The sequence below is a fragment of the Cebidichthys violaceus genome, unplaced genomic scaffold, assembly GCF_023349555.1.
Source record: "Cebidichthys violaceus isolate CVI_PGR_0920_01 unplaced genomic scaffold, fCebVio1.0.p SCAF_17, whole genome shotgun sequence".
In the NCBI taxonomy this organism is placed as follows: domain Eukaryota; kingdom Metazoa; phylum Chordata; class Actinopteri; order Perciformes; family Stichaeidae; genus Cebidichthys; species Cebidichthys violaceus.
In genome coordinates this window covers 6064874-6080659 of record NW_027176340.1, presented here as the reverse complement: position 1 = coordinate 6080659, position 15786 = coordinate 6064874, and the positions used below count along the sequence as shown (strand labels likewise).

At 40.0% G+C, this 15786-nt stretch overlaps 1 protein-coding gene across 2 annotated transcripts in view; it reads right to left on the bottom strand.

Annotated features, from left to right (window-relative positions):
* The window catches only part of col2a1b (collagen, type II, alpha 1b), a 47128-nt gene extending 42042 nt beyond the window's left edge, over positions 1 to 5086 (bottom strand). The window contains exons 1-2 of one of the 2 annotated variants that reach the window (XM_068712340.1): positions 4996 to 5086; positions 1298 to 1507 (exon numbers count right to left, since the gene is read on the bottom strand). In XM_068712340.1, coding sequence (XP_068568441.1) covers positions 1298 to 1507; positions 4996 to 5086 — 301 coding nt within the window. The remainder of the gene's footprint in view (positions 1 to 1297; positions 1508 to 4995) is intronic. The other variant, XM_068712341.1, reaches the window with a different exon arrangement.
* Between the last annotated feature and the right edge of the window lie 10700 nt (positions 5087 to 15786).

Below are 15786 nucleotides of genomic sequence, written 5' to 3'. Positions count from 1 at the left end.
TTTCTTAAATTAAACTACAATAACGACCACCACCAAATCACATTTGTGGCACCGGAAGAGCCCATCAGGATTGAAAAGGTGTTGGTTGAATCACCATCTTAAGAGCTCGAAGCAGAAGCAGAACAGCAGCAGGTAAAGGGTAATGGTAGGAAGCAAAACAATTGTAATAGCCAATTTCAGATAATTAAATCTGATGGAGGCCATCACTGGATTTTAGTTTTTCATATTTCAAAGCAATCTAATAAGCATTGTTAAGTAGCAATATTGATAAATCATGAGTTTGCCTATTTTTTAGGGTAGGGCTGGGTATTGTTGAATAGTTTTCTATAAAACCCTATTCATCAAAAGACTCAAACTTCTCAAAAGTTAATTCAAGTAGCCGTATAAGACATTTGCCTCCATAAAATTAACAAAAAATGTCAAAATTTAGATTTAAATCAAGAACTATCAAGTCACAAAATAAGTAAAGAAGATTGTGAATCTGACAGATGTTCAACGCCACTTGACAGTGTTTTGATCATCAGTGGAATCAACACATTTCATTCAATACAAAAAAGTATTGAGGTTCAATAGCCAGCCCTATTTTAAGGTAGTTGTTAACTAAAAATGATGCTGTACATGTTACATACTTATTACTAAGCACTTCATTTTTCCCTCAATGAAAGATAAGTATTTTATAAAGCACTTTAATCAACAAGCATGCATTGCAAACAGTGACACTTCTGAGTTCACGTATGCTCCCCAACTGGCTGTTTGTATTTCCAAAGCTGACCTTGTTGATCAGGTGAAAATGGCAGTTCTAAATGTGGTGAATAGCTCCTTCCAAAAGTCTTAGTAGAGTGTCACAGTTTTTTTTGCCATCAGATCTGCAGAAATCCTCAGAGAGGCTATAGAGAAGAAATGTGAGGCCGCGTCTGCTTGACTGAGGTATTTCCTTAATGACTCCCACATGTTTTCATGATACTCAGGGAAGGAGAGAGTATTCAAACAAGATGGGGCCAAGGTGAGCGAGCTATGGAAAAATTACGTTGAGGTAGCATTTCACTGAAATCTGGTAAGATGTGTCACTGTTGTCTTTTATTTCTCATCATTTGTTTGCTTTGGGGATAGAAAACTGTATTCAAATCAAAGGTTGACATATAGTATTGGCCTGATTCAAACCATTAAGTGTTAAATAGTTAATGGCCAACCTTTGATTAATACCAAATCACCCATGTGTCATTTTCTCCCCAGAATAAACAACATGATCTTGTAGAGTAATTTATTTATGAGAGGTGTGAGATAAATAAATTACGACCAATGGGTGGAGACTGGTCAGCTGCGCAGATGGGGCAACACTCTCCAAATGGGATTTCAGGTTTGGGGCAGTCTTTTAGCTCCTCGCAGACAATTTCATCACACAGGACGGTTCCAGTGTCACACACACAGATGCGACAAGGCTCTGGTTTCCACACGTCCTTGTCGCTATAGCGCTGTCCATCTTGTATACAGCTAATAACATCCTCCTCTGTGTGTGAGGTCATAGAGAGGGACACACAGAGGCCAAGGCAGGTAGATGGCGGGAGGAAAAAGGAGATTATGCATCAGGTATGAAATACAGTCACTGCAGTGTGTTACTCATAAACAACAACTTGCGTATTAACTGTTAGTCATAAAATGCTTCAGATATGGAGCAACGTAAATGTTTTGTTTAGGTGTTAAACACATATGCAGTGCATCAACAGGTACCTCAAAGTGTGAATATAAGAAAAAGACAAGTTGGTAAACTTAAACCTAATGAAAAAATAATCCTTTTTGGATTATTTTTCATATTCTTCTTAATAAGAATTCAATTTGATATTTCGTTGAGCTTGATCTGTGACTATCTACCTTTATCATGTATGACAAACCTGTTAATGACAAACTTTTACAAATGTTGATTCCTTATCTGGGGTGTCACAGTCTCCATTAGGGCTTCAACTAGCAATTATTTTCATTATTTCCGCCAATTGTATTCTTGATTAATGGACAAATTATTTTGTCTGTAAAATGTCAGAGTATAGTGAAAAATGCCCGTTAAATGTCTCACAGCTCAAGAGGTTATATTCAAGTTGTTTAACAGTCCATAACCCAACAATATTCATTTTATATAAATCAAATCGTCCCATTGGAGAGGTTTGAATCCGAAAGTGTTTGCCGCTTTTGCTTATAAATGACTTAAACAATAAATCTTTTTTCAAAATAGTTGCTGAATTATTAATCGTTGAATGACTAACCGATTAATTGACTAATCGTTGCAGCACTTATTGGCATAAACCGCAAATTCACCCCCTCTCTTCTCTCCACATTATCTGTCTGCCAACCAATTACACACTACTACTACTGAATAAAGGCAAAAATAAACATCCCAAAAGCCATCTTAAAGAAGCAAAAGTCTCTTGTTCCATCATTCCATTCATCAATAGCCACTGAGACAAGTTATTGAATTAACACACAAGTAACCTCTCAAACAGTCACTGGGTGGCAGTGTAACATCACAGAATCACAGCTGAGTAAGACCTGCAGGAAACCTCCAATAACTTCACAGGAGCTGGAGACCATGTGCTTTAATTCCTCCGCAAGTTAAATATAGGGCGAGTTTACATCGCGGGAGACACCCTAAACAGACTTTGCATTCAGTAAATGAAACATGTTTGGATCTTTCAGACCACAGCTTGGCAAAGAGAACACAGCTGAATGTGATGGAGGCTGGGCGTGTTTCAATACAGGTACTGTACTTGCTCTAAATAACACCACTCATGAAAATGCTAGAATGAACTCAGTAATTAGCCATATCCCTGTTCATTTTCCAGTCTGACAGCTTCCTAAAAAGTCAACAGAAGGCCAAACAGTTGCTCAAAGAAATGCTCTGATTGGAGCCACTGAACCTGCACCGAGGGGTGAAAGTGGTCGACCCACCAAAAGAAAAGCCTCAGGGTTCGGACTGCCGAGAGTGTGAGAGGAGAAGGAGCAAGTACAGTAGCTATATTTACCTTTGAGCACTGCTTAAGTCTAGGTAACCTGATGGACCTCAGCAGCAATGAATGAGGTCTTTCTGGAAAGGGACAGAGTGGGCAATTCACAAACTATTGCCTTGTATAAACATGGGGCACACTTTAAACCCCATCTGGAAGCCATAGCTGTGTCAGATGCCAATTCAAACACGCCAGAGAGAGAGAAAAAATGGTCATCTTTCATGCACATACCTAGCAAGTTTGACATTTACTTTTACAGGCCTGGATGCACTGTCAAAAGGCTGCACCTGTCCTTTCACTGGCTCTCAATTATGAAAGATTCTCCTGATATTCTGGGACAAGGGCTCCTCTGTATACTGCAGAGTTGAGGGAAAGCTGGCTTTTTCGTCACTGTGGATAATTTGCAAGTCTCCTCTCCCATGTGTTGGCAGCCATACTGTTTTCCATGGGAGTGAAATGAACAATGAAAATAGTAAAGTGAACCCAGGTGTATTTCAAGGACAGTAGAGTCAACTCTGTTTTCACTGTATTTTCACTGTATTTTCACTGTAGTAACTTTCTCTTCTACTCTCACCTGATTAGCTTCATGGGCTCCTCGCCTCCATGAGACACTCAGTCAGTAGCAACAAAACTGATGGTTAAAGAGCCCCTGTCCCCTCTGAGTGACTTGGGGCCATTGAGCCAGCTGTGCTGAGGACACAATCAGACCTCTTTACCACTTCAGATACATTTCTGCCTCCAGTTGACGCTGAGGAAATAAGGACATTATATCTAGGGGACTATACCTCTGAAAGGGTAACCTGAGACTTGCAATTGCTATGAGTATTTTTCTTCTCGGAAAATACACCGTTGCATTGCTTTAAATGTCCCTTATATTTTTCCAATCACCTACCCTTGCACCTTGGCTCTGTTTCTCCCTGGGCGGACTGTCACAGTTTATGGGTAATCTTTTGTGCAGATGGAAATCCTGAAATCACATGGAACATTATTTCTGGCTCCAATCTGCTGGCGCACCTTCGCGCTCAATTGTCCCTTGAGGATACTAAAATCAATAGTGATGAGGAATTATCCCATTTCACTTTTATTCAAATAACTGCAGGGACAGTAGGAAGTCTGCAGGTATGAAGAATGATATAAGGCCTATTGGATTCTTAATAGAGAAAAAAATTAAGTAATCACTTTAAAAACCCTTTTTAGGGAACTTTTGGTTATTAGTCCACCTTTCCGCCCCAACAAGCCAGGATTCGCCTGGATGCCCTCTGACAGCAATGGAATGTGAACACTTTTCACCAAAGGCCCTTGAGCCTGACCACCTTTCACTTTTTGCCCATCCCCTCCCCCTCTCACCCTCTACATTAAGTGAATCTGCAGCTAAAATGAGAGCCTGTCAAGGCCTCTAAAGCACCCACAGGTGTCTGGCAGCTTAACCTAAGAAAGAAGGGGGGGGGGGGGGCGGTAGGGTAGGTCATTTGGCTCCAGTGTAGGGGATTGAAATCTGAATCTTTATGATTTTCACTTCCCAGAGTGTAAACTTTAATAATAATGAATAACTACTGTGGCAAAGAATTAACATGAATACAAAATAACTTCACAGAAGCAAGAAAACTAACGCCTCCAGCTCTGTGCGCGTTATTTTGCGTAAACCTGCCACATCTCTCCATCCATTGCATAACTTTTACGCACGTCCACAACTCTGATATATTGAGTTTTACCGCACCTTGCAGGTACAGTAAGATCAGCACACTTCGTAGACAGAAGGTTCACAACTATCATCAATCAATTAACTTTGCATGCAACAGCGTATCGAAACAATCATGAATTTCTGTGCGTAAAAGGTGCGAGGAAAAAAACAAATCACTCCAAGCACCGAAACAAGCACTAAACTATTAAAAGCGCAGGTGCTGCGCTTAAAGATAAACCTGTTGCAAAAGAAAATGCACCTTAAGAGAACTTTAGCTTTTCTTCACTATAGCTATTTGAGATAAATAAAACGATCACTTACGGTCGTCCTCTTGACATCTTACAACGGCTAATAGACAAACTTGGGTTGCTACAAGTAGCAGTACAGTCCTGGAATCCATAAAGCTGAACATGTCTAAATATTAGACATGCAGGGCCCGCGAGGGAGAAAGGAAAGTGCCAAGATATCGGTGGCTTATCTCAGTATTTAGTGTGTCCCCAGTTACAAAACCGAACCATTCGACATTCACAGTTCCCAAAAAAAAAACAATGAGGGAATCCAGTGGCAGGACCTGGACCTGCAGCAGAAAGTCAGCACCGACCGCTTCGGGCCAGACGTTTTAGTTTTATGTCCCCGTTGCCTTCAATGAATCTTCGTATATTCCCAAATATCAGTCCGGCCCCTTACCCCCCGTCGGGCTGAAATCTGAGCCCCGTTTCCCTCCCATTCTGTCTCCCAGGTTCCATTATTCCAGTCCTAGACCACTCCTTTCTCCACGTGCTGCTACTGAACCCAAAAAAAACCCCACTCTGAAACTTTCCCCCGGTAACTTTGGTGCCACCCCCCTTTGCCCCCCCCCCCGCCGCCTTGTTCATCGAAAGCGACGTCAGAATACGCTAATCGGTGTTTTTTGATGTTGCAATGTAGGTATGGGACCTTTGCTCAATAAATAGCCTGATGTAAAGACAAATATTACATTTTAATCAGTGCTGTGGGTTGGCCAGAAAATTGTCATATTTGACAAGGGTACTTGTCTTGAGGTGGTGGTTGTATACATCAGTGAAAATTCAATAAAATACAATAATGAGCATAATGGAGTTCAGAGCTGCAGGGACTCGTTTAATCGATCAAAAGAAATTCATCTGCAACTTTTGTTGTAATCGATAAATGTTTCAGAAATTTTTCAAGAAAAAGAAAATGCCCCAAATGTGCTGGTTCCAAGTTCTCAAATGTGAGAATGTGCGGCTACTTTTTTCACATATGATAGTCGATGAAATATGTTTGGGTTTTGAACTGTTAATTGGACAAAACAAGTCAATTTGTGATCTGGGGAACTGGACGTTTTTGACTGCTTGTTAACGTTTAAATCAAGAAAAAAATATGGCAGATATAACAATAATAAAAAAAAGGCATGCGTAGTAGCCCTGATGGAGATCTGAAGACGCACAGGTGGGGCCAGGTGTCTCACCTGGTTTGTCCACTGGGCCGTCACTCTTTTGGATGTAATAAACTGCATTGGCTTGTGTGTATAAAGCTCAGATTAGAGTGAAAAGTTAGAATGTGATCTAATGGTGGCTGCAGTGAGAGGACTGTGGGAACAGAAGAGATGACCGTGGTTGAGGTTGAGGGCTTGCAGCATGCAGACTGTTATATACTACTAACATTGTGAGATGTATGACAGCAGGAGTAATGTTGAGGGGACAGTGTTGTCATCTCAGGACTCCATCCACTACAGGAGAGAGCTTTTCTATGTGCCCTTGCGACAGTCTCCCACACAGTGGATGGGACTCAAACAAGGAGTTCTCAGTTTCTGTCAGTGTCATATTGGTTTGAACTCTTAGAAATAACGCTGCCTGTGTGTCTTATTGTCTGTATTTCACCCGTTACCAGGATTTTGTTATGGCTCTGGTGTGAGATCAGATATGCCTTTCAGAGGTGCAAGGTCTGTCTGCAACTTGCTCACTTGCTCGCACAGCTATTTTCGATCAAACAGATGCTTCCAACAGTAATGTTTCACTTGCAATACCATTGTCTGTGTCTCACCGGCTGATTATGGCAGAGTGAAGAATTAATAGAAGAAAAAAAGCTACAGAAAGGTTGTTTCACAAACTGTTCTCTGCTTTTCACTTTATGTTAAGCTCACTTACCAAAATGATCTAATCCCGTTAACAAAGTCAAACAAGCAAAAAAGAGGTGCAGTTTATCATTGCTGGGTGTGTTTATTAATCCAGTGTGAAACGCTCTTTAGAATGAAAGCACCAATGTTTATTGGTACTGTGCAAAATTAGAGGGAGGGATTTGTATTAGAAGGACTTTTATTTTGTTAATTTTCTGTGTGCATTTTAAAGGGAAAGTTAATCCCAAAATCAAAAATACATATTTTCCCTCTTAGTACTGCTATTAATCAATCTAAATAGTTATAGGAACAAATAATACATTAATAGGAACTAGATGGTTCCTACATGGAACTACTCACAACAAGGTCTGTGGATTATCTTTAGTAGCCGGGTCAAGATTTCTGGAAAAAGACATTGATGTTGAGTTTTTCAAATGTATATTTTTGATCACCACAAGCCGGGTGCTCATGTACACTAGACACTACACTAGCTATGTACACTAGTTCCATTATATTGGAGGGAAGGTAGACATGTCTATAGTCAATATCTCAAAACTAGGCAACTGACACCAAAACAATCTAGATTAATAAATAGCACAACAGGTAAGAGGACATATATGTACAGTATGTTTGATTTCGGGGTGAACTGTCCCTTTAAAAGCACAACATCTGTAGACCAGCAGGATACAGTGTATAATTGTGACGTGCAAGCAAAAAAATACATTTTTGACCCCCTTTATATTATTGGTTGTTATTGGAGTGTGCAATGGCTGGCCATGTAATAGGACAACTTTAGAGTGGGTTTGTTCATACTGATCACAAAACATGATGTGCTCACAAACTGATTGTCTAAGAACAAGTTTGTAAATGCAACAATACACTGAACCTGTGTGCATCAAAGGATATCCCTGTGCAGCTTTGAACGGAGTACAATTTTTGACATTTAGTGTATTAATTATAAGTACCTTATGGACTGGTTAATGTTAATACTCCAACTATAACCACGGCAGTGCAATCCCTAACCCTTACAGAACTTGTCAAGCTCTATTGCGGTACTTGAGTAAATGTACTTAGTTACTTTCAACCACTGATTGCCATTTTCTGTGTTAAAACAACACTTCCTCAGACTTTTAGATGCAGTAGCAACACCCTGTTCTATATTGTGTTTAACATGATAATCTCCAGGACCGCTCCTGTTCACAGAGGAGACACATGGCCAAACCAAACATCCTTGATCCCCCCATTAGACCTCTGGACTCTAACGCTGTCACATGTAGCTGAGGATATAAATCCCAGCGACTAACTAAGTGCTCATGGAGATGCCATGGGGAGACACTTCTGTTCTGCAGTTACAACTCTAGCTATATATACATGGCAAGGGACAGTTTGGTTGCATCATTGATGTAGGGTCTTCACCCCTCTGCAAGTTGGGACCTTTGACTTTTGACCCCCCCCACACTTTATTAGAAACGGGAGCAGCTGGTGTGTCCTGCGTGGGCAGCATTAGTGCTATTCTCTACCACTCGCCCGACTAAGGAGAACTGTGGTTGTCCAGCGGGTCAGAGAATCTTATTGCATGTTAGTTAGTTTGTGAGAGTCGTTCATTGAGTCTAGGTTCAAGTGGAGTAGCAACTGATTGCTGATCCGTGTAATAACCTGTTGTAAACACCTGCAAACATGATAATCACTGAAACTTGCAGGTAGACATCTGCAAGTTTCAACATAGCAACATAAGTGGTGGAATAGAAAAACAATTTGACTTAAATAATTACATTATATGGGTCAAATGGGGTCAAATGTGAAGTTGAGTCATTTAATTTTGGTGAACTTTTGATCCACTTATAAAAACAAAAAATGTGTTTGTTTTGCATAATTGTCCCTCAGAGTTTTGTTTCTCATGTAAACCCAACGACATGAACTTGTAATTTTGCATCGTTTCAGACATTTTCTGCACAAAGAGCGCTTGTCTGACTATGTTTAGCAAAGTTCCAAGCAAATTATAATTGTTTTCGTTTTGTGTTCTTGTGGCGTGTCCATAAACCCGACGCAACCCACGGATCAAAGACTTTGGATGACTTTGGATAACTTAACCTGCAATTATCTGTTCATAGGCTGGAGATCTAAAATCAGCTGTAGTTTCTTATTTTCTTTTTGCTGTGAGTAAGTGGCAGTGTGGCTACATTAGCAAGTGCTTTGTGGACTGAAAATGTGTCAACAGTTCAAGGAAATAGTTGCTTCAATTGCTTGGCAGGAGAGCATATGCTGCTTTATGGTCTTAGTGCATGAATGTGTGAGATCTTGTTAGGTGTTATGTTGTACGTATAATCCCTTTCAGTAAGCAGCCCACAAATGTCTTTCAAAGACAACCCTTTTAAGACCCTCAGAAATGACACCCTAATACTTTGTGCTTTTCATCTCCACATCTGTGCGAGTGCACACATGGTTTAAGTATTAAGGATCACTGTCAATGAGTCAAGACAAGACGTTGCTTTGTTTCAGACCTGCAAACCTCAATTGTGTCTGGAAAAGAGATGGGCTGCAGCGTCCTATGGCTGGATTTTGATTACTTCTTCAAAGCTTGTCTGTGCTGAACTGACAGACGTGTCCCGCTCCAACAGAATGAAGGGTTAAGGGTGACAGAGTCCCCGATGCTTCAGAAAGTATGAGAAAATAAACTGGCAGTTGAGGTATCAAGTTGTGTGTGTCATTCAAGCACCTGAGCCCCAGAGACCAGGAAGTCTTCCTGCCAACATGACGACAAGAGAAATCATTGTGAAACTCTTTATAACAACTAATGTGTGTTATGAAGTTTAGGATATTTTGCAAGGACACATTGCATACATGTAGGACGTTTTCTTTTAATAAACATCAATCATCTTCCAATAATTTGCAATCGCTAGTAGGTGAAATAAATTATGATCTGGTGACAAATTACAGCTGCAGGAAGTTCAGTCTGCTGTGCCTCTTACAATTCACACTGAAGTTATGGTCTGTGAATATAGTTCTGAAATTGTTTAGGAATCAAGTCTGTCTGGAAAGATAATCAGAGTGCTTGGTGGGAAAAAGAGAGAGAGAAAGAAAGAAAAGGGGAAGCAGAAAAATTCTAAAATGAGGGAGAGAGTGAGAGGTAAGGTGGGTAAGATGGAATGCACGAGTGAGGGAGGGGACAACTGAAAGAGGAGGAGAGGGTGGGACGTCGAGAGTGGGAAGGAGATTGATGATAGAGAGAGAGAGAGAGAGAGAGAGAGAGAGAGAGAGAGAGAGAGAGAGAGAGAGAGAGAGTGGTGCACACAGCAGGGAGAGCTTTAACTGAGGCCATGTGAGATCGCCACTGAAATAACAAAAGCTATGACGTAACCAGTGTTGGACGTGAAAGAGCGCACTGTCAGACTACCTATAGCCATAATAGCATCACTTCCAGTGGCCTGGTTTCTACTACGGGGCCAAATGGAAATAGCCAGAATTTACTATCCACATCCAGCTTCCAAAAATCCCAAATATTACTCCTGTTAAATGTCAAGGCTGGGAATATTCTACATACTTGATATTGTCAACAGATCGCTTGAAAAGTTCCAAAGCATTCAAAATGTCTAAATACACATATTCCTAGTTGGACTAGTTGATCGGAAATTCATCTTTTTTTTGCGGAAAAATTCAAAAAATTCTGTGTCATCTCATCACTTTTAGCGTATTGTAACATTTAAAGACGTCATCTTTTTTCTGAGCCTTTATAGTTCAGACAATTGAATAAATTGATAGCTGCGTATTTATTACTTTAGTGCATATTTACAGCAGCCGGACGGCGTTTTGGGGATTGACTCAAATTAAACGGCAGTGCCCTTGTTCATCATAATGAAGGAACATGTCACCCAATGCAACAGTTTTGCTCATTGATGTGTTTTAAGTACATCAATGACGCTCTAATTGCACAGATTAATAAGATATATCAGGCTTTAGCTGCACAAACACAACCTGTTGCTAGGATTCAATTCATCGTTAGTCTTTTTATGGGATTTGTGGGCAATAAAAAACAGATCACCACTCTTATCCTCAATACTTTAACTCTTCTCTTCTTGTTGACCTTTTTGTTTTTTGCTCCACAAATTACATCATGTCTAAATCAGCCAGCAACCCTTAGCAGCAATACAATCTTGTCTTATGAACGTATATGTTTATTGATGGAGCATAAAAAAGAGACATGGGAACGAGTCGTCTTATGGTTTTCCAGCTTGCCTAAATAAACTGCATCCACTAAATAAACTGTGGTTCATTGATGTCGAACATCGGCATGAGAGTTAACGACTTAAAAGCAAACGGGTTAATTGTGTTTGTAAGCAGCAATGGTTTCGCTATGTGTTCTCTATGTTTTCTTGTTCTGGACAGGATGTCAATATCCTTCTTCTGCTGTGATATGAATATTAAAGTGTAGCTGAAAAAAAGTATATTTTTAGGACTTAAATATCGTGTCTCCTTGAGAAAAAAGTCTCACATTTCTTCAACATAGTGCTCGAGTGTGCACTACCGACCCTGACCTAAACTCTTCCCTCACAATATGCTCCTGAGTAGCTCTCTTTGAGTTAGAAAGCCGAAGGTGTGTCAATGTTGCCCACTCGAGAGATAAGGGATAAGAAGTTACGCTTTCATTGCTATTTCATCATATAATGATTGCGTGTTAATGCAGACATGAATGCATGTGTGTGCATGTTTGAGTGGCCACCTGACGATTCAGACTGAGAGACACCCCTTTGTCTGGCTCGAGGCTCGTCCGTCAACAACACAGCCCAATTATGTGTACATAAGTGAATGACGGTCTCACACAAAGCCCTCACTATTTGAATTAGCAGCAGTTGACACCAAACTGTGAGTCCAAGTTAAAATAGTGAAGAAAAGAGTCAGAGTTCTCTTTCGCAGCAAGGAGCTCCGAAAGAGAAAACGTTCTTTCATCTAATTTATCGGTGAGAAGAAATATTTTAAATCATATACATTATTTTCTAAAAGGAGGGACAGATTTCAGATATTGAACACATGATCAGAGCAGATGAGTTTGAAAGACGGAGTCAGAAAATCTAAGGAAAATAGAGGAGAGCAGTTGAATGTGGCAGCATCTGTGGAAATCTCTTCAAGGAGTCGGGGGTGGGGAGCGCTCTGAACTAGTCCAAATCTCTGGAAGAGCTTGATTTCAGTGGTCCAGGCATGTGTTTTTGAGAGAAAAAGAGAGAGAGAGAGAGAGAGAGAGAGAGAGAGAGAGAGAGAGAGAGAGAGAGAGAGAGAGAGAAGCGATGATGATGAGGGAGAAGGGTGGGGGAAAGGAGTGGAAACTTCATGAGCATTTGGGAATGCTGACGTACACATTATTGAACTTTTTCACATATTTTTAAGAGAAAGTATTTTTTGAAGTATCCTGTCATATAATAACCACAAGAGATAATGATTTAATGATAAGCATTCTCATGAAGAAAAGCAGTTGCAGTGTCTGTCTGGATCTGTGTGTATAGACAGCAAAGGCTGACAGACGTTGGAAACACCTGAGGTATGATAAAACTGTTTCAACTGAAAGAGAAACATGAAGATTTGATCAATAGTTGTTCTTCTCTGACTGTATTCCTCTTCAGCATCACTTATTTTTCTTTCTTCTTGCTCTCTTACTTCATTTCTCTGAATGTGTCTGTTTTGTCTATCAGTGTGACCAGTTCCCACATCTCTAACGGGCCCAGCTTTGGGATTTGATCAACAAGTTCTCTGTACAATATATGTCATCGATACCATCGCCCAAAGATAACTGACATGCTCAAGAAATTAAAAACTTTACAAAATGATTATACATTAATGAGAATTTCTCACTTGAATGATCTGTAGTTTATTTTGGGTGTTGCATTGGAAATAATGAAAGCATAAAGTAAAGTAAATATATGCAGTGTTCTAAAGTTTCACAGATTTTTCACATTTAAAAGGTGACTACAGCTTTTGTGGGATGAGAAACCATTGTGGTTAATGGTATTAAAGTTACTTGCTGAAAGGCTGGTTGACAGTTTAAGTGTCCATGAAGACCCTGCAGGGTCTCACATCTGCTCTCCACGGCCTCTTGAGATTTCCAATAGCATCCATTTGAAGAGCTGGCTTTTAGCTGAACTGTAAACTGCTTGCTACCTTTCTGGTTCTGCTTGTCCTTCATCTTGTGTGTAAAACTTTTACTTTAAATACTGTTGATCAAACAACTTGTTTGACCAAGACCTTAAACATCTTAAAGTGATTTTCCATCCACCAATTTTTTTGCAAATTTTTAACCTGGAGACACTAGAAATTTGAAAAAAGGGTGAAATATCGCTAAATCTGTTGTTACGCTCGGCTGAGGTGGAAATGTTTATCAATAAAACAAAGCAATGGCAACAAACTTAGTGAATAAATCATGATTCACATTAACCATTTCACTTAAATGCCACTCGTCGAAAAATTCACATTTTCCTTTACTGATGTTGTGGGACTTCTGTTAAAATTTGCATTTATCAAACTTGACTTAATAAACGATAGTAAAGCTGGTTGAGAGAGACAGAATAATGTAAACACTTCATGCACAAGGATTTAAACTATAAACTAACATAGTCACAGTTATTAACACTATCAGGCGGGTCATATTTGGATGAATTCCAACTAGCAGTATTTATTCGCATTGAAAGAAGCCTGGCAGTCAACACTTTTGACTTGTGAGTTTTCACCATAGACTGTGGTTTTCACATTGGTCATAAATAAGAGACATGCAACCCAAACTAATATAATCCACCTGTGTAACACTGTTTGCAAAGGTGAATATTGTATTCACCCTGTGCAGAGGAACATCCTCCCTAAACTAAATCTGAAATGAATATACTGCATATGAGAAAATACAATTAAGCCTTGTCCAATGCTCCTGGAACTATCGCTTCTTACTGAGCATGCTCACTGATAGTGCCAGGAGCATATATGTATAGAGGCTAATCAAGGACGGCTGTGCTAAGATGTGTAATTCCCAATATAAGAGGCCAAACAAACATTCAGCAAAGACGGCGAGGAGGAGCGAGTGACAAACTCCCATCTGGGAGTGATTCAATTGCTCTGATTTAAAAAGATGCCGGCAGCACATTTACTGTCCTCATGGATATTTGTTTCTTGGGGAAGCACATATGTCTCACCATTCATCTGTTGAAGTGCTGTCTTACTACCAGCTGAACATTAATTGTGAAATTATGTCAAAGTAACATAATTCAATAAAAGAGCATAACACAAGTGAATGCAGCCTTCTGCTCCTATTTTGCATTGCTCAGATGATGTTAAACTATGGCAATCCAACAGAAGACAGATCATTGATGTTTAATTACATCAAAAACATGTCGTCATTGATATGCATCTCATAATTGATGGTTATGACATAGTCAAAACACTGGAGGATATTTGTAAATGGGTACTGTATTGTTGGCTCGCTGTGCGCTGTACGTATGGAGCTCATTTCCTGCAGTAGATCAGTATAGGTTAGGCACATGAATAGCTCTATTTATGGGAGCTGAGTGGTCCTGTGGATGAAACCAGGTGGTGAGATCTTAGAGTTGGTGAGAAGAGAGGTTTGACTTGAGTGGAGGCAATTTGTGTTGTTCATTGTGCAGACCAAGGAGCACTCTGGGAGTTTATTATGATTATTATCCCAATAGATTTAGTGAAAAATAATGAATTTAAAGCCCCTATTTGTAATATTTGAACATTTCTGACTTTGGCGACTGGTTTCAGAAAAGACACAGGCAGACAGCAATGCACGCTAAATATCATATACAATACAATCAAATATGTGACGCTGCAGATAGGGAAGAAGACAAAACAAAACTGAGAGATCATTAATTCTTTGACACAGTGAAATATACACATATTGAAGCTCTAAACCTGTGCCCTTGTGTTAATTGCTGAGTTATCTTATAGTGATCTCCAATCAAACCAGAAGGATCTGACTTAAATCCTTCTTGTATTTATACTCCGCCACCAAAAACTCTGTTTCACTTATATTTCACATTACAAAAGATCAAGACGCTTTAAGCAGTGTTTCACTTTGCCTTTAATGTTTGAGTATATTTGAAGTGAACTAGGTCGTACTAGGTCTTTAGTATATCTATGTAGTGTTGTCACAAAGACTCATACAAATGAGGACTTTCTGACAGTCTCTCATTCGTGGTGTCACAATCAATTGTGCATATGAAACGAGATGGAAGTAGTTGTGCGAAGACTGAAAATGGAGAGAGATGTTCAAACCCGCCTTATTTTCACACCTCCACGCACCTGGCCGAACGCAAACATACAAAAAGATGCATCTCCTGATTGCAATTTCAGTAATTAATACTAAGCATTGTGGGGCTTTAAGACCTGTCGTCTGAAGTTTAGTGTCCAGGTACAATCGGAAACGCTCCCTTTCTCCTTTCCACCAGGGCTGCCCCGCCCCCTCCTCTATAGAGCAACAGCTGCTAAAGCAGACCCGTCCATGCTGGGCTCCCCTGACCGATGGTGCACCTCCACACCTTACAGGTTGCAGTGATAAACTTTTGACAGGGTCCCTCAAAGCAGCTCAGGATCAAGGAAACACATAAGCAAAACATTGGAGACCCCATACCTCATTTCTCTCTTAGAATGATCTACTGCGTCACACTCCGTTAATCTCAGTGGTGTGCATCTTTCTGAAGCTATCAATTATGGTGATGAAAAGGAAAGATATCAAAGTGAGACGATCACCTCTTTAACCAGAAAACTACCCATTAACTGACAGGAAGTCACAGCGACCCAAGCTTTAACTTACCACACCTACATTTGGTAATAATTATAAGGCCGTCAGGCACATTGATTGGTGTCAAGTTGCAGGGGAACATACAGTGTACAAGCATAGACACGGATTCAGACAGCCCTCCCACCCTCACTCTTGATCTGACTCACAAACACACATACAGTATACATATAAATGGCCACTTTATTTTAGTGTTCACCTTACT